The sequence below is a fragment of the Eulemur rufifrons genome, chromosome 17 (assembly GCF_041146395.1).
Source record: "Eulemur rufifrons isolate Redbay chromosome 17, OSU_ERuf_1, whole genome shotgun sequence".
Classification (NCBI taxonomy): domain Eukaryota; kingdom Metazoa; phylum Chordata; class Mammalia; order Primates; family Lemuridae; genus Eulemur; species Eulemur rufifrons.
The window spans coordinates 7,480,059-7,499,972 of record NC_090999.1 but is presented as its reverse complement, the minus strand read 5'-3'; the positions used below and the strand labels follow the sequence as shown (position 1 = coordinate 7,499,972).

General features: G+C 41.5%; 1 protein-coding gene across 8 annotated transcripts in view; it reads left to right on the top strand.

The window, feature by feature from the left end:
• CTNND2 (catenin delta 2) overlaps positions 1–19,914 on the top strand; it is an 826,820-nt gene that overhangs the window by 718,639 nt on the left and 88,267 nt on the right. For 5 of the 8 annotated variants that reach the window (XM_069491984.1, XM_069491978.1, XM_069491983.1 and 2 more), the window contains one exon: positions 7,740–7,890. In XM_069491984.1, coding sequence (XP_069348085.1) covers positions 7,740–7,890 — 151 coding nt within the window. Of the gene's footprint in view, positions 1–6,625; positions 6,701–7,739; positions 7,891–19,914 lie in introns of all 8 variants that reach the window. The other 3 variants (XM_069491981.1, XM_069491977.1, XM_069491980.1) reach the window with 1 other exon arrangement.

Sequence of the window (19,914 nt, the reverse complement as noted above, 5' to 3'; positions counted from 1 at the left end):
CTCTAGTAGACAGATGCTTCCATAAACTCATACCCCACCAACAATGAGCAATAATTTGCAGTAAGGCAATCTAAATCCAGATTTAAGAAAAATAAAATTCTTCCACAGAGACAAAGATTTGCTAATATATTCCATTTATGTTGCAGAATAAAACAATATCTTAGTAAAGAGTAATTGCATTCAAGCTCCTATACTACTAATAGGACTTCAACAAAAACGGTGCTTTATGTTTGCAAGACTGAAAAGGCCCATCAACCTGGTCTCTCCAGATTTTGCCCTGCAAACAAATTTCTGATTCCCCCTCCCCATCACCAAAAGGAAGAAATTGCTTAATATCACAAAAAATGGCATGTTTTCTGGCTCCACAAGAAAAATACAAAGTCCAGCCCTCCTCCACCCATGAGGCACCATGTTTAAAAGGAAAAAAAAAAAAAAAAAGATAAAGAAAAAGTTTTCTGATTTGATAACTAATAAGTTAGAACAAGAAACAACTGAATTACTTCTACTTTCTCACATTGGATAAAAAGTATCACGGCCTCTATCTGCCCTGTCTGTGAATGCAGTGGCTTGACTCAGAGCCTGCACTTCTCAGTCACCATTCTCATTGTCATTTTCAAGGCAGGAGTGTCAGCAGTTTCATTTTGAGCCTCCACTGTGGTCCATTCCCCTTCTCAGTGGTGTGTTCACACAGCATGGTTACTAGGGAACACATAGGGGCCTCAGAACAAGCTCTGCAGCAGGCAGCCTGAGTCTCATACCATGCAATGCCTGTAATCTAACAAGGTCGTATTAGTTTCCCAAATGGCATTTCTAACTGCCAGTTGCACACAGTGATGACATCTCTAACATTTGATTACATTCACAATTAAAAAAATAAAATAAAATAAAAACCTTTCTGTATCCAGAAAGGTTCCTTTTAGAAGACATTTTTAAAAATTGAAAATTGCTGATCCTTGAGATCGCTAGAGAGTTGGAGGATGGGGACACATGTTATTGTTTGTTTAGTGAATGCTTCCTCTGGGTCACTTTTGCCTGTACTGACCTTCTTTATTTGTTTTCACTGCAAAAGTGCATCTAAATGCTTTTACCACCGGGAAATTCTCTTACTTGGACATTAATATTTTCAGCATTGTGTGAACACATGCAATAAAACTGTCTTTGCCACAAACATGACTTACATTTTTAAAAAGCAGACAGAAAATGAAACACATATGCGATGGCTGCCATTACCTTAATGAAAATTTTCATTTGTTAAGTTGATTTATGGCTTTAGTAACATAAGAGAATTCTTCATGAGTCATCTTGATTAGAGATAACCACTTTTCAAAATGGGTTTTGAAATTTTGGAAAACAAAAATATATAATTCTATAAGAAACCTCTAGATTTAAAGAGCTGACACCTGCATTTTATGTCCATTGCGGAGCAACCCCATTATTTGAAGGGCCTCGTGCTAACTCTGCCCAGCTGCTTCATAAATCCTATTGCAGCCCCCTACCAAGTTCTTTTCCAACTGAAAAGACTTGGTAATTCACATCATAGTCCACTGCAGACAGAATAATGTGCGGCATACCGCAAAAGCCATGTGGTTCTGAGTATTCTGAGCATTCTTTTTGTCGTAAACTGCTGAGAAAATAAGACTGATTAAACAAGTTTTGGGGGGGTGGGGTAGTTTCTGCCCTCTTATCATGAGAATGAGATGCCATGGTAAATAATATGGTATCGTAAATAAATGCACAAACGCTTCTCAGAATCTCATGTAATCCAAACCAAATTCACTGTATGTATTTCTCATTTTTTAGCTTTAGAACTTTAAGCACATTATGACCATGTGTTACAACAACATGCTAAAATGCTTCTGAAAGATGTAATTATGTTTGGAAGAGTTTGGTTTTAAAATATGGCTTTTCTTTACCGGGTCAAAAAAAAATGGGGAGATAACTAATTTGATAAAGAAAGTCAATGGGAAAATGATTGTTTAACAAAACCATTTCATTGCAGTCTCTACTTCTAAAGCAAGAATACTTTTAAAGTGTAGAGAATTCATCAACAAATTCAGAATTTTATTCCTATAGTGGGCTCAGCCTCAGAAGAGAATATTTAGTACTTAAAGGAGAACACTGTCTTTAGTAATTTAGCAAATTATTAGGATTTCAAGAGGGAAAATTCCGGTTAAATTACAGTATTAATCTCCTTTTAAGAATATAAATCAGCCCTAATGAAATTGCCTCAGCTTCAGCAGGGGAGAAATTTTGGGAAAAATTATAGCCATCAAATGTGTTTATAACTGGGCTGGGATTTTTATTTTATATTATCATTATTATTGTTATTTTGGGGGGACAGGGTCTCACTCTGGCACCCAGGCTGGAGTGCAGTGGCACCATCATTGCTCACTGCAGCCTCACTCAAGTGATCCTCCTGCCTCAGCCTCCCAAGTAGCTGGGACTACAGGCACATGCTACCACACCCATCTAATTGTTTAAATTTTTTGTAGAGAAGAGTCTTGCCGTGTTGCCCAGGCTGTTCTCAAATTCCTGTCCTCAAGTAATCCTCCTTCCTCGGCCTCCCAAAGTGCTGGGATTACCAACGTGAGCCACTGTGCCCAGCCTCTAAAGCTTGTTTCTTGTTTCTGCCTGGTTTGGGCTGGGATTTTTAAAAGTCAAGCACCACATTAGAATGAGGCAGCCTGGGTTTAAAGGGGTGAACCAACTCCTCAATACATACAGCTAGGAACTTTATTGAACACAAATTCATGTGCAAGTAACTTCATTTTATTAATTCACTTTAGGTTCATCTTTGAGCCCACGTTTTGCCAAATAAAAAAAAAAGGAAAAAAAATAACAAACACTACATCTAAACTTTTCTAGGTAAACCCAATCAAATCCAGTCATTTCCCAATCCCTTCTGGCTTAGAACACGGCAACACTTATGCTCGTCGCAACACTTATGCTCGTCAGCCTTCATCCTCTCCTGCACCTGCAGTGCGTATCCCTGCGCAGGGGCTGCGGGTGGGGTGTCCATGTCTCATCTGGAATCATCTCTCTTCCCTGCTGCCTCTTGCCCAGGACATTCGCCAACATGGGGAATGAACCATCTCTGGTCCCAGGTGCTCTCTTGGCCCACACCTGCCTCCTTCCTTATTGAGCTCTGCTGAGATGGTGCCGCATGCTTTCCTTAACCCAGAGAGGCACCATCCATGCCCACCATTCTGATGTGTCACCTCCCTCCTAGCCAAGTAACCCCTCTGCAGCCCTGAGTCGGTAGCTTCTCTTCCTCAGCTAACTTACATCCCCAACCCATTCAAGACATGAAAACCCTCGGGGGCTGTCCCCTGTAACTCTGGGGTCACAGGAACCATCCCCATCCCTCTTCAGCCCAGCATCCAGATTGCCATTCCTACTCTGTGGCTCCTACTGCTGGATGGTACAGGGGATGCCACGGAGCCTTGCCCAGCCAATGCTGTCATCCAGGAAGGGCAACAGAGCTTCTGTTGACTCTCTGCTCTCCCAACTTCAAGAGGGATTTCATCATCAGCCCCTTACCCATAGAGGGGGACTCCCCAGGTGTGTTCCTGGTACCAGGTGGCAGCCTCTCGGCGATGCTGCCACATCTCTTGCTTCCTCTCCAAACTGCATCCTTTCCCTGTCCATCTTGGAAGCTCTGTACAGACCAAGGAGAGGGCAAGTTGTTTTCTGCCTATTGTAGTCCCAGTTCAAGTATATCCTATCTTTTACCTAGATCTGTGCCCTCTAGCCTTAAACGCTAACCCTGTGCTGCTTTCTTCTCTGTCCCACTCTGACAACACCTTGTTGGGCCAAATTATGGCCTGAACCTCTCTTCAGAAAGAGGCATGGACAAGAGGAGAAGGAGACATATGACATTTACTGCCCCCAGACATTGTCCCGCTGCACACCAACAGGAATGGGAAATTCCAATTATACGTGACTTGTGTATGAGACCTACTAACTCTGGGCAAGTTGTCCTCAAGACTCTAGATTGCAATCTTCAGTAGCTCTATTAACAGAACTCAAAGGGTCTTTAACTCAGGAGTTTAGAGGAGTTCCAAATGGGTTAGTTGAAACCCAAAATATTAATAACAAAATGAAGACTAAGGTTAATTGGTGGGTTTGTAAGGCATTATATCAACTAGGAGTAGATGTTTATAATTTATACTGTCTTTCTGAGAGGCAGAATAGAATAGAGGTTGAACACATCAACTCTGGGACAGTGCCCTCTGGATTCAAGACCTGGTTGAGTATTTGCAGGATATGTGACCTTGTGCACCTCCCTTTTCTCATCTGTAGAATGGGGGTAACAATAGTACCTACCACACAGAGTTGAGATGAAAATGAAGGGAATTAACACATGTAAAGAAATTACAACAGCATCTGGAAAATGGTTTAAGGATTAGGAGGTGTTAGCTGGGATTATTTTGAGGGTTTATAACCCTCCTGAGGCCCTCATTGGGAAAGCACTTTCCCAAGAACAATTTAAGTCACATTTCTGTCCTGTTCTTCTCCTGGGCCAGGTCTTCCTCCTCTTCCTCCTCTTCCTCCCCCTCCTCCTCCTCTGCTTGCTCCTTCTTCTCCCCTTCCTGCTTCTCTTCCTTCTCTTTCTTCCCCTCTCTTGGAATCACTGAGCATCCTATCTTGAGCTCATGGACCAGTCTTCCTGAGGGCATCCTGGTTCATGCCTGACTCGTCCCTTCCCTCTGCATGGGCATGCTCAGTGCATGGTGTGCTCATTCTGTTTGCAAAACATCAATATTCAATCCAAAGACCTCCACGTCAACCACTATAAGACATGGCACATTTTTCTCCATTGTTTGTCTATTGTTATGCCAGTGATGCTTCTACTTCAGTTTTGATTGAAACTCTTGGCAACCTATACACTTTTCTAATCACCAGCAGGCCCACTGTACTCCCCAAGGCAGCTCACTCTCCTGTGGAAGAACTTTATCTGAGCCTCGCATTTCTATGCTGAGTGTACCTGTGAAACATTCCCCATTTCCCAAGTACCTTTGCCTATAGCAGGCTTTTCTCTCTTTAAGCCTGCGTGCTGCCTTTTAACTCCTTCTTGCTAGGTTACACACATGGGTTGCACATCACCTGCTCCAGAATTGGTAAGCTGCTTCCTTAAAAATCATCATGAGCACATACCTATGAGTGTCAAGAAAATTTGTGCAAACTTGCACTATCTTTTGAATGAAATGTAAATAATTTATTCTGAGCTTTCATATATTATGATAATATTAGAAATTTTCCATATACACACAGATATACAGACTAAAAATTTCAAAATAAAAATTATTTTCTATGTATCATACAAATATCAAATCTGTTGTCTGGTGACCATTTTTCTCTTAAGGAGAAGATATCACTGTTGACCATTTTCTCATATCAAAAATGTGTATCTATAACTCATACTCATTTTTGGCCCAATGTAGCCATTTTTTTGTTACTCTCAAGTCAGTTCCCAGCAAAGCTGAAGGACTCTCATTCTTCTCCAAAAGCCAGGTGATTTTTCTGTTCAACCTGGGGGGGATATAATAGCTGGATGTCTAAGAAGGACAAAGTTATATCCATTTGTTCCTAGATCATTTCTGATATGGCCAGGGTCTCCTCTGTCTAGGTTTAGAAGGACAGAGAGGGAAGGCTAGGTGGTGTCTGGGTGACTGAGCACAGAGGATTAGGGAGAAGGAACGAGATGACGGCAGAGGGGGATAATGGCAACAGCAGAACGAGAGTCAGATATGGAGTAACAAGATCCAGGGTCAGGGACACAGGCAGCTCCTGTGGGCAGATTATTTACATCTTTGTGTCTAAATTTCCCCCACCTATAAAATAATAATTCCAACCTCCCCATGGTTTGGAGAACTAGAAGAGATCATAAATGTATAAGCCAGGTTTGGGGGGCCTGGAATACAGTGGTACTGGGGAAGAGGTCATCTTTAGGGCTCGTGCTTCAGCCTGCGTAGGATGCCAGGAATATTCCCCACATCTCCCGAAGGTCAAGAATATCTCCCCAGTGTTACAATGTATTGTTGATGCTCACCTTGCAATATGTCAGTGTTGACCCCACCCTCTGATTTCCATTCTCTTCCTTTTTCTAGCCTCTCCCCTTAGTTTTAGGGAAGAGCCCAACAATGAGTGGGCTGCATAAACTCAGGTTTTCAGTCTTTTCCAGAAGGGCATCAGGAATAGGGAAGGCAGAAGTGTCCAGAGGAAATCATGTTTCAGCATGTCAGTCGTATGCACCAATGGAAGTTTTCGTTTGGTACCAGGAGAAAGGACTTCCTTCCTGGGAAGGCACATCAGTCCCAGACATCCAAATCCCAATAAGTGGGTTTGAAACCTCACTGTTTTTCCATGTCTAAGACTTCCTGACCATCCATTTCTTCACTTCCTGAAAGTGGGGCTGTCAAATAGGTCGCTGCATCCAAGAGATGCTTTAGTTAGTTTTGTTTTCTTCCCTCTCCCCTCAGGCTTCCTAGAGCTTGAGGCATAAAGTGGGGACAAGAGAAAAGCCTCCGGTATGAGTTGATGGTGATAAGAAACTATGTGAATGTGACTTCTAACGTAGGACAGGATGAAGTTGTTTGTTTTTTTAATCTCATATTTCATGCAGGGCTGGGCTGAGGATGTGGCAGGCATGGCGTATGCCCTACGTTCACTGCCAGAGGGTGCTCCCTGCCTGCCACAGGTGAGAGCCGGCTCTGGGGCACCTGCCCCAATGGGGGAGGGGGGTGGAGAGGGCCCGTCGGGGGTGGGGTGGGGAAGGACTGGTCCCCAGGAGGACCCTGCCACAGAATCCACAACTTCATTTCATGAATGTCATTTATCAGATCATAAATGACATTGTGACAGGTTTAAACCCTTATATTTGTGGATTTTTATACATATTGCATTCTGTTCTCTGGGACACTATAGAAGAGTATAAAGCATACATATGCAAATGTCTGAAAATCTGGGCCTGCATTCCATTAAATGAGTGGGAATGCTTTATTGTCCTGACAGTGCAGATACATTTTGATAGGAAGTGTTAGCTGTGTCCCATTAAGGCTGGCAACCACCAACCCAAAACAAATTGCATGTCTTATTTTACAGATAAGACATAGAATTATGGCCCTTGACATGATGATATATTTTGATCTTAATGTTTTTAAAAAATGGTTTTACAATTTGCACTCTTGATTTTCAATGTCATATTTACGTCTCCTCACCCCTACCTTTTTCTGATTCATTTAGTCTATATTCCCCAGCCAATGCCTTATTGACAGCATGTTCCACAACTCGTCTCTATGCCCCTGTTCCAAAGTCAAAGCTCTCTTAAAAAAATCACCCACAAACAACCCATTCTCATTTTCTACTTTTTAAGCGTTCTTTTTTTATTGTTCTTAATGTCACTGGCCTGGCCTGCCTGTCCCAAACCTCCCCATCTTAAAGCATCAAGTGTATACATCACACAAATAGCTTTCAACCTCAAGTACCAAAACCACTGTCACGAGAGAAACCAAGTGTGGTTCACTGATTAACCCTAAACCTGTATCATATGTTGAAGGCAAAAAATAAAGTTAAAAAGTTTAAATGCATGTCTAACCTATTCAACCTATTCTACAAATAGGTCTTGGTAATCCAACCTCTTTGGCTCCTGTAAACAGCCGTCTGAAAATGCAAACATGCTATTTGCACATGGGGTTCCCCTCTTCTTTTAACGTCCTTCGCCTTCCCTCTTTTTGCAGTGGTCAGTATACATCCGAGCCGCTGTCCGAAAAGAGAAAGGCCTGCCCATCCTTGTGGAGCTGCTCCGAATAGACAACGACCGCGTGGTGTGTGCGGTGGCCACGGCGCTCCGGAACATGGCCTTGGACGTCAGAAATAAGGAACTGATCGGTATGTTCCCTCTGATTCACAGCATCGCGGGTTTTACATGACAGTATTTCCTTGCGGGCTGCGTGCGGTTGAAACCATGTGCGGAGCATATGCTTATGCAGGAACAGTCCGTTTGCCACAGGCCTCATTTTTTTCCCAGCTCTCCTCCTAGTTTAAAGCCAATGCACTGATTTATCTTTTAGGATTTAGAAGAAAATGCAATGTGTGTTGACATTTCTAATCCTTGCAAATTAAAAAGGACCACAGTGCTCAGCACTTGATACCATCGTCCCCATCCTCTGAATCTCTGTCAGCCTGTTTGTTTGCTTCCCATGTGGTGAACTGAGGAATTCTGATAAGATACACATTACTTTTCTTCCTCTCTCTGTTTTTAATTTATGGATGAGACCATACTGTGGCTCTTTAATCCTTTTCTTTTTTTTTAGTCACTTCCCTTTAATTTGGTATTCAAAAAATAAAAAGGATCTTTCATTACTGAAGCATTAAAGAGGGGATACACTCACCTATCTGTTCAACAAATATTTATTCATGACCTCTTTGTTCCCTGCCTGTTTTAGGCCCATTGATTATATCAATGAGCAAAACAGACAGAAAGCCCTGCCCCTGTGGAGTTTACATTTGAGAGGGGCACATGTATAATAAGCAAAATGAACAAATGAATTACATGCTGTGTTAGAAAAATTCTGTGGGGAAAAAAATGGAGCTGGCTACAGAGGCCTGTAATTGGTGAGGTTGCAGGGTTTTTTTTAAATTGAGGTGAAAATTCACATGACATCAAACTGACCATTTTAAAGGCCACCATTCAGTGGTATTTAGAATATTGGACAACAGTGTTGAAGAACTATCACCTGTATCAAGTTCCAACACGTTTTCATCATCCTACAGGCAAACCATGTACCCATTAGTGGTCACTCTCCATCCCCGCCCTCAGCCCCTGGCAGCCACCAGTCTGCTCTCTGCCTGTGTATTTTCTATTCTGGACATTTCATATAAATGGAGTGATATAATATAGGACCTTTGTGTCTGGCTGTGTTCACTTAGCGTAAGGATTGTGATTTTATTTTATTTTTGATTGTAAGCTGGTAAATTATATATATTCATGGGGCACAAAGTGATGTTATGATATACAGGTTGAACATCTCTAATCCAAAAATCCAAAATCTGAAATTTTTTATGTACTAACATGATGCTCCAAGGAGCATCTCAGATTTTGGATTTTCAGATTAGGGATGCTCAACTGATATATATTCTGAAAATATTCCAAAATCTGAAAAAATCTGAAATCTAAAATGTTTCTGGTCCCAAGCATTTTGGATAAGGGATATGCAACCTGTATTCATACAATGCAGAATGATTAAATCAACGTAATTAACATATCTATCTCCTCACATCATTATCATATTTTTGTGGTGAGAACATTTGAAAATGTATTCTTAGCAATTTTGAAATATAGAATACTTTATTACTAACTAGAGTCCCATACTGTGCAATAAATCTCAAAAATCCTGTTCCTTCTGTGTAACTGAAACTTTGTACCCGTTGACCAACATCTCCCCATTCTTCCCACCTCCAAGCTTCTGGTAACCACCATTTTTCTCTCTGCTTCTATAAATTCACTTGTTTTAGATTCTACATGTAAGTGAGATCATGTAGTATTTGTCCTTCTGTGCCTGGCTTATTTCACTTAGCATAATGTCCCCCAGGTTCATCCATGTTGTTGTAAAGGATTTCCTTCCTTTTTATGGCTGAGTAGTATTCCACTGTATATGTTCACCACATTTTCTTTATCCATTTATCCACTCATGGACACTTAGGTTGTTTCTTTACCTTGACTATTGTCAATAACGATGCAGTGAACATGGGAGTACAGATATCTCTTGACCATACTGATTTCAAATCCTATGGATATATACTCAGAATTGGGATTGTTGGATCATAGAGTAATTCTATTTTTAGTTTTCTGTAGAATCTTCATACAGGTTTTCTAATCAATACAGTAATGGCTGAACTTTCCCGCTAATACACATTCCCACTAACGGTGTGCAAGGGTTCCCTTTTCTCCACCTCCTCACCAACTCTTATTATCTTTTGTCTTTTTGATGATAGCTATTCTGACAAATGTGAAGTGATAGCTCATTGTAGTTTTAATTTGCATTTCTATAGTGACTAGTGATGTTGAGCCTTTTTTCATATATCCGTTGGCCATTCGTACATCTTCTTAGTCATGTCCTTCACCCATTTTTAAATTGGGTTATTTGGTTTTTGCCATTGAATTGTTTGAATTCTTTGTATATTTTGAATATTAGCCTCTTATTAGATTTATGGCTTGCAAATATTTTCTTCCACTCTATTAATTGTTTACTGTGCAGAAGCTTTTTAGTTTGATATAATCCCATTTGTCTATTTTTGCTTTTGTTGCCTGAGCTTTTGGAGTCAAACCCAAGGAATCATTGCCCAGATCAGTGTTGTAGAGCTTTTCCCCTATATTTTCTCCTAGTAATTTCATAGTTTCAGGTCTTGTGTTCAAGTCTTTAATCCATCTTGAGTTGATTTTGTGTATAGTGTGAGATAAGGGCCCAGTTTTATTCTTCCATGCAAATGAATTCTTTTATGTGGATATCCAGCTCAAGGTTATGATTTTAAATGGGAGGTCAAGGTAGGAGTGGTTGGGAAAGTAACACTTGAGACTTAAAGGAGGCGAGAGAGGGGGCCATGCAGATATTTGGAGGAAAAAGAATCCACAGTGAAGTAGCAGCCCTTGCAGATCCCTGGAGTGGGAGCTGGGAGGGAGCCAGGGGGCTCTAGGCCTCCAAGGGGCCTCATAGGCCTGGTAGAGTGAGTGGTATAAGCCTGGGTCAGAGAGGCCTTCTAGTGCCCGCTTCTGCAGGTGGGAAGGTGCCCAGGCCAAGGCTGATTGATATCCTGGAGAAGGATGAACCTACAGGGACTTCCTGGGAAATGGCACAAGTTCCCACAGACCCCTGTCCTGACTGGTAGGCATCTGGTACTAAGGATGTTCTTTCTCTAGGGTTGCTGGTCAGATGACGCTAGACTGTGGAGTCTAGCAGCCTGACTGCAGGTAACAGGTGTTAGTGGACAGTATCTGGAGGCCAAGCACAGGGAGCTGGACCAGCCACTATGCAAAGGTCCAGGGTTATCTGGGGAACTGGGAGAAATGAGGTGACAGTAGGCAGAGGGGCAAGACTCCATTCCTAGGGCAACTGGAAGACTGAGGTGGGTCCAAACTTCAGACACAAAGTTTTCATAGATATTTGGGTTTGTTTCCTCTATCCAAATACCAGAGTGTGGTGTACTAAGCCTTTGGTGATCTTGGAAGCAGACACCTTTTATCCTAGCATTTTGCAATATCCATCATATCCTCCAATAAAAAAACAAAGTATTTGCAGCTCTTCAACCATTTATTTATTCACAAAAGCAGACAGCAAATCTGTGTCTGATAAAAGCAATTAGTCATCATATTTGTAATAACTCGTGAGGCAGGAAATAAACTTGTAGTATGTTATATATACTTAGTTTGAGTTTAATTTAAATGATTGTGTATTTTTTATCTTTCATATATTTAAACTAGATCTTTAGTTCAAAAGGTCAAGGTACCCTCTCCACATACTCTTTCCTCTTCCTTGCACAGTTGTCTCAGACAGGATAGTGTTTGGACTTCCAATAAAATCCTATCCCTCCTCTATAAAATGCGGGAAAAATCAATAGCTAATCAGTCTACTGCCTGGATACTAATGACTAGGTTTTTTGTGTTTTCGTGTTTTATTTCTTTTGGTAGATTAAAATATAACAAAATAGTGAACTATTGATTGGTTTTCTAGCTCCTGGACATCTCTTCTGTCTCAAAAGGCAGTTATCTAGTCCTCTCTCTGAGGCAGGAACGTTTGCACGTCCATACTGCCCATGTTACATTAAGCCCTTCACTATCAAATATCACCAGACAGGAAATGGAGCCAATTGTTTAAAATAGGAGTGAAAATATCTAAGTTGTGGGCTTTATGAAATCAATAACTTTTTTCTTGACTGAGAAGAGCAGAATTTAACAAAAACATTAGATTCTATTTAGGAGAAAGGAAATGTGACTTTTACTAACTCTTTTACTTTAAATATTGTATCAAAGGAATGATTTTTAAGGGAAATTCTATACAGACCTTTATACATTGAAAAGAAAGCTGCAGTAACTTTGAACCTAGAACAACAACAAATTGGACTTCTTTGTTTTGCTATCAACTCTCACTGAAAGCTTTGGTGACATCATAGGGTTTCATGGCTTTAAAGATCATCTCTATGCTAATGATTCCTAAACAGATATCTCTGGCATGAATCTTAGATCCCGTATGCAACTGTCTGTCCAACATCTGCACTGGATATCTAATACACATCTCAGATACAAAGTGTCCAAAATGACATTCCTTCCCCAAGACCTAATCCTTCAGCAGTCTTCCCAATGAGAGCAAATGGCCATTTGTCCTTGCAGGGGCCCAGGACAGATGCTTTGGTGTCCTCTTTAACTCATATCCAATCCCCCTCATAACCAATCCATCAACCAATCTGGCCTTCCTTCTGAATTTCCCCAGAATCTGACACTTACCATCTTCATTGCTCTCTCCCCGGTCCAAAACACCCATCCTGTCTCCCCTGGCTTATTCTGGTGACAACTACCTGGTCTCCAAAGCCGCTGCCATGGAGTCTGCTGTCACAGCAGCATCTGGGGAGGCAGGGGGTGCTGTTAAAACCTTGGTCCTAGATGTCATTTTTCTATCCCAAACCATCCTCATCTCAGTGTAAAAGTAAGTCTTTACAAGGCATCCATGGCTCTGTGGGATGCAGCTCCCCATTAGCAATCTAGCCTCACCTGCTCCTCTCAACACCAACACATTTGCTAGGGCCACGGGTTCACTGTGGTTCCTGCCTCGGGGCCTTTGAACTTGCTGCTCGCTCTGCCTGGAACCGCCTTCCTCCAGGTGTCCACATGGCCTGAGTCCACGTGACTCACCCCACTCACATCTTTACCCAAATATAACTTTCCCAAGAGAAGCTTCTCTGGCCACCGTACTTAAGATTCTACCCTCAACTCTCTTTCCTGCTTAACTTTCTCCACAGCATTGATCACCTTGTAATATATAACATATCACTCATTGGTCTTGTATCTTGTCCCTCTCCCTGCACTGGAACACAGGCCTGTTAAGAGCAAGGTCTCTGCCTTGTGTGTTTGTGGATGTATCCCTTGTACACAGAACAGCCCTTATCCATGGCAGGCGCTTAATAAATATTTGCTGAACGAATGACAGAACTAAATTTTTCCTGTTTGATCATCTTAAAATGAACTCCAAGTCAGCAAAACATTAAGTAAACAAATTAACCATTAATTAAAAAAAATAATTTCCTATTAAGAAGGAAAGTAATCAAAAAGGCAGTTTGCTTTCTCTTTAAATTTCCTGGATGCATGCAGACATTCAAGAATTTCAGAAAGAATCCAGTTTTTTTCCATCACTGGTTCTGGGGTTTCAGTTTAAATTACAGTTCTCCTGAGCTCATTCTTTTAGTTAGGGGTGAGGATGTGCAGGCTTTGCAGTCAAGGAATGGATCACCTTCCTTAGGGTCGCTCTGGAAGAGAAAACTCCAAATACAGTATTGAACAATAATCACCTTTTACCCCATTCGGTTTAATGAGAACCACACAGTAGCACTAACAGAACTTAACATACTCTCCCTCTCCCTTGTCTTCCCGTTTGGGCTGTTTCCATGGTTATGTGTATGTCTCTGGGAACTGGTGATAAGTATGCTATAGATAGGCCTTTGTGTTCTTAATGACGTGGAGCAGTAGGTTAATGCACATCCATACATTTCTTTGCAACCTTCAAAAAATCTTAATTATCCTTCGGAGTAGGGAAGGGTTTAAAAAAAAAGAATGGTAATAATTAGCTTCAGTGAAAAGAGCAAACAATATTGTACCACTTCAACAAGTTTAGCAAAATGCCATCCATTTCAGCACGTGGACAGTTCCTGATGAAGGTAGCCGACGTTTATCTTATGCAGATCCCTAACCTCTCTGCCAACAAACTAACAAACCCAACAAAACTGAGCACGTAAAGCACACATGAACTCCTATTTGCTGACCTCCCATCAAAGCTCAGCTCGAGCTGGCCTCTCCTGATGAAAGCCAGTCCTTGAACTCAGAGCTGAGGTGGGTAGCACCTACTTGGTAAGAAATCTTCTCACTTATTTTAGATTTCCATTGTGTAATTTTACCCTTGCATTGTCTTTTGCTTATTCCGTGCATACATTGCATCTTCTCCAAATGAAATAGTAAGCAGGGATCAGGTGATGTGTTTGTTTTTACATCCAGCGGTGCCTAGGGCTTTGCTGTGCCTGTAGCAGGTACTCAGTACATAGTTGCTGAGCGAATTAACTGCTGGATGAATAACAAAGGTTATTTATTCTGAAGAACAGATCTGGAGGAGGTTTGGGGGATCCCAAATAGAGGGAGGAAGGGGTAGAGGAGATGTCTGTTTCAGCTTCTTTCCACAGTGTCCAGGAAAGGAAGGAAAGACAGACAGCTTAGATGCTCCCTCAGATCCAGGACTCTAATCAAACTCATTCCCTGCCACAGTGGAAGAGGTTTCAGATTGGGAAGAAATAGTAACGCTTTCTGTATGTGACTCAATCACTGCCAAAGGTTCGTGCTGGGAGGGCTGCTGCATCCCTTCGCATGTTGGCAGAGCTCACAGAGGACCCTCCCTTGGCTTCCCTGGGTGGTGGCTGCTTGCCACACTTCCCAGCAGGCAAGCCAAGGCTGGGATGCTGTGAGCATCCTCCCAGCTCCCTGCACTCCTCCTGGGCTGAAGAGAAGAACCTATCTGCTGCTTTGTGGGCCTGGCCCTTGCCCAGTCTGCCATGGTCCCTTGGCCTCATCCTTCTGTGCTTTGCAGGACTCTTCCCCTACGCTCTGTGACCCTCTGGATGGCTGGTCACCGTGTTTGGAATGACCTGTAAGAGCCTTCCTTTAACTGATGCCCCCACACAGGCACACTCTGTGATCCATCCTTCACATGCAGCTAACCATTTTTTCACTCTATCAACTAGCTGAGCTTCTGTCCAGACAATCTCCTCTCTCCCCATTCCAACCTCAAAAGAAGCAGGAGACAGAATCTGACTTTCTCTGGGGTCAGGATGGGGAGGGTCAGCGCCTTCCCAAACACAGGTGTCCACCAGGAGAGATGGAAGAGAAAGGAGCCCAGAGTACCCCTGTGTGATAGGCATCGTTAGATGCCTATCAGTTAAAACAGATACGTGTGTGTTGTATCAATTTTGCATCTCATGCTCATGGCTGGTGTATGACAAAAACCCCTGGGATACAGGTACCCCATTCTGGGGAGCAACATTTTGGGGGCCACTGATGAAATGACACTGTGGGTGCCTTCTTCACCCGTGCTCTTCATGCTGACGAACCCCACCTCTGCCCAGGGAAACACTCAAAGCTCTGGAAACCTTAGTGCAACCCAGGGAGGCGATATGCTATTTTTATTCCTGGGAATGTGTAAGCTTCACTTTATTAAATAGAAATTTTAGAAGCATACCTTCTCTGCTTTTCAAAATATGTTTCTTCAGACATGGGCAGATGTTGTTTTAATTAAAACACATGCAATTTCAATTAGTATTTTTAAAAAGTAGCCTGATTTCCCAGACAAGGTGATTTATTGGAGCACTCTCTGCCAGCTCATTTTAATAACTTGACTTCATAAGCCAAATTTTAGACAGAAGGAAAGCTCTATGCTTTAGTCGAAACTTTGTATCTTCAGATTAGGTGCCTGTGTTAGAGCATGCATCTCCTAAACCCCAGAACCTAATCTCATGAATGCCGCCTGCCTTTTCCGGGAAGCCATGGGTTCTTTGTTAATTAACTTCAGACACCTGTTGGGGAATTTTGGCAGCTGGGTCTGGCAGATAAGAATTCCTTGGAAGGGAAGTTGTAAATAAATTCAAGAGCTGATAATTATTTTATTAAATAAAATTTAATGATTTGTCCCTTGGGAATACTCCATGAGGGGAAAAGGCAAAATGAGAAATTTCCAGTTGATTCAAATTCAGGGCCTCTGTTTAAAGACCTCAAAGAAGAGAAAGAGAAAAAGACAGAGAGAGAGTGAGAGAGAGGCCTTACCTAACTTTATTTCGACTGTTTAAGTATTCATTTCATGCCTGGCCAAACTGCATAAGAGATGAAATGGCTCTCCTCAAACACCTGAACCAAATCTTGAGAATCTAAAAATAGAAATGGGGACTTTAGCAGGATCGTGTTTTTAAATTGTATTCCCTTCCAAGTGTGGACTGTCATCTTCTCTACTTGTCAAAAAAAAAAAAAATTTTTAATCATGTGGACAGAAATTGTTATTTTTACTCTCTAGTACTAAAAAGAAGGGATTAGAAGAGTTTAAGTTTGCAGTTGACGACTCTTTCAGCCCTTCTGGTGTATGTGCGATTGTTTGTCGTGCTGGGTCTCCAGGAATTACGGAGCAGGCAAGGACAACTGTAGCTGGGGCTGCAGCTAAAGAGAAGGGTGCAGGCTGGCGCCGTAAATCAGATGGGCCCCGGGAGCCCGTGAGGCAGTAGGAGGAGATGAGGAGGAAGGGGCACCGCGAGGCCCCAGGCAGGAGGCCGGAGAACAGGGAGGCGCCAGAAGCCTGGATCGATGCAGTCCCTCCAGCGCCGGGCAGCTGCGGCCAGACTAGGGTGCAGGTTTGTGGAATGGCACAGGCAGCAAGCAGAGATTTTGCTCCTACATTTAATGCCTTGAGAAGAAAAGACTCGTTTCCTTCATCCTGCCAGACTGGAGTCAGAGGGACAAAGAATCAAGCAGTTCCCTGCAGCTCCTCATCAAAATGTCCTAAAAGTTCTTTCACGAAACTTAGTTAAAATTCAGACATTTCTTCTCTTATAACCAGAAAGTTCGTGAAAATTTACTATCAGAAAAACCTGGGTTTTTTTTAATTTAAAATAAAATTTTCCTATCCACTTTTGTGTACTACAGTGTCTTGCATCAATGTCAGTCCAGTAAAATGAATGGTTTTGAATAGTTCATTGATAAAAAGCGAGTGGCTTGTTACCTAAAGCACATGATATCCTTTGAATCCCAGATTGTATCATCCTTATCATGTTACATAGGCAACTGCACTTGAGACAGTCTAGACTGGGCTGATGCAAACAGATATTAATATGCAACGTGTTGCTTTTAATTAGGACTCACTAATATTGCAACATCAACCTTAGAGGTTATTCAGTGTTCAGGATAGAGCAAAACATAAAAATTCCTGTGGTCCTCACCTTGAGACTTGAACAGTTTAATTTACTTGTCAGAAAGAAAAGTTATAGCCATGAAATGGAAAGTGGTGGTATTAAATTTTTAATTGAATATTAACTCCACAGACTAATACCCAGCATCTCTGTGAGTCTGGTCCATTTTAAGGGTGACCTTATTATTCATAAAATGTTAAAAAATCCAATAGGTTTAGCTTCCAAGTCATCCTCTACTCCTCAAATACTAACTGAAACCCTAGTTTTATCCTTGGCCTCTTTTTTTTTCAGTAATAGAAGTGAATAGAAACTTTGGGGTTTTTTTCTTTCTTTTCTTTATCCCAACACAGTAAATCCATCGTGATGTCTTACTGAAAGTTCTCCAGGGGGTTTCTTGAGTTCTCTTTACTGTCCCTGTGCATCACCTCTTGGTTTCAGCTCACGGCATCGCAAGCCCAGTACACAGTGTGGCGTCACGTCCTACCTGAGTCTCTTCACCTCTGCCCCTTCCCACCCGTGCTGCCTCCCCCCTCGCTGTTGCCACCCTGACCTTTGTCAAGTGCTGCAGTTAAGGACTAGTCCGTGGTTCCCTGATGTGAGTGACACGACAAGAACTCTGCTGCCTGATTTCTTTTTTCAATAAAAGTTTTTACTGAGGCCTCCAAGAGCCTCCACGCTTCTCAGCACAATAGTCGTGTCTGTCCTCTGCATCTTGCTCAACCTCCCTTCAGCATTTAGCACATTTATGCATCTTGGTTTTTAAGAAAAAACTTTCCTAGTTTTTTTCCTACTCCCTTTCTTCTCCCATTTCCCCCTGTTTGGTTTTCTCTTCTCCACTTTACCTCAGGGCTCTGTTCTGGGCCTTTTTCTCTTCTCTTCATCTATACATTGGATGTAAGACCATCTCTCCTCCACTTCATTTCTTCCTGCCAATCCAATATAAACTTGTATAAATCTGGTATAATTTCCCCTCTGTCTGAAGAACATCTTTCAGCATTTCTTATAGTGCTGGTCTGCTAAAGATGAATTCTCTCAACTTTTTTTTTTTTTTTTTTTTTTGGTCTGAAAATGTCTTTACTCGCCATAAAGGATATTTATGCTTAGTAAAATTTTGAGATGACAATTTTTTTCTCTTTCACTACTTCAGAGATGTCATTCCATTGCCTTACAGTCTCCATTGCTTTTCTTAAGTCAGTTCTTACTGTTGTTTCCCTGAATATTTTTATGCTATTTACATTTAAGATACTTGGCCATTAGGTATTCTAATATTTTCTCTCCCCCCTTCTCACTTTCCTCTCTTTCTGGGACTCCAGTTACATGTATGTTACTCTGCATAATATTGTCTGAAGATACTTAGATACTCTGTTCAAGATTTTTTTATTCCTCTTTTTCACTTTGTGCTTTAGTTTTCATAATTTCTAGTAATCTGTCTTCAAACTCACTAGTCCTTCCATGTGCTATTTTCAATCCTCTGTAAAGGTCATTATAGAAATCCTTCATTTTAGATATTGTATTTTTCAATTATAGAATTTCCATTTGGTTCTTCCTTGTAGTTTCCATTTGTGTGCTGAATTTGTCCTTTTTTTTTTTTCATACATGTTGTCCAATTCCCACTAGATAGGTTAACAAATATGTTGAAGATAAAGTCCTTGTCTATAAATCCTAACATCTGGGTTATTGTGGATTTGCCTGTAATGACCATCTTTTCTCTTAATTTTTGTTCACATTTTCTTACTTATTTGCATATCTTGTGATTTGTTATTTTATGCTAGAAATTTTGTGTTAAAATATTTGAATAGAATGAAGTAGATAATTCCTCCCCTCCGCCCCACCAAAAAAAGAACACCCATTTCTTTTACTAGATTGCTAAGGTAGAGAAGGCTGAGTCAATCTAAAGCGCATTTTAGTTATATCTGTGCTTTAGTTAAATTCACACCATTTTCAGCATTAGTAAAATTTAGTTGACTATCAAGTTCAAATATTTCAAGAGCATCATCAGTATTTAACTTGCAGTAGAGCTTGGAAACTGAGCACCTGCAGATTCCAGAGATTTCTCTATGCATTACAGCTTAGTCACCAGTTTTTTGAGCCATGGGAAATCTCTCTCTCTTTCTCTCTCTCCCCCTTTCAGCTCTGAAGCTCAGGTGCCAGCTTTTTGGATCATGCATTACCTACATTTTTCAGGCCTTATATAATTTTACTTCTACTGTCTCTATCCATCCTTGACACTTACGTTCCTGGGTTCATGGCCTTCCTTTCAACGGGGCAGTCTCATTCTCACTGTCATTCTCATTCCACCTCAGTCCCCTCAGCTATTCCCCTACCCCAATGGCTCTTTCACTTCCTTTCCTATCTACTCCTAACCCATCTTCCAAGACATATTCAGGACCCACCCTTTCACAAACTTCTGTGAGTACTCCAGATTTAATTTTTTGCCCTACTTGAACTTCTTCATGTTAATTTATGTACTCCCCAAATTTAGCACTTCAGAAATGCTGTGTGCAACACTCATATAAGTTTATAGTGATGTAGGTGTAGTAGTGTAGTCTCCTCAGCCAAGCTGGTAGCTCTTTAGGAACAAGAACAATATCTTTTTTTACTTTTACTTTGGGGGCTTCTTTTGAAATCCTCAACTATGCCTAGCATTGCGTTAATGTGACGAAGATGACACATGTTGCATAGTTACTGCTCTGCTAGAAGATGAGTTCCATGGGA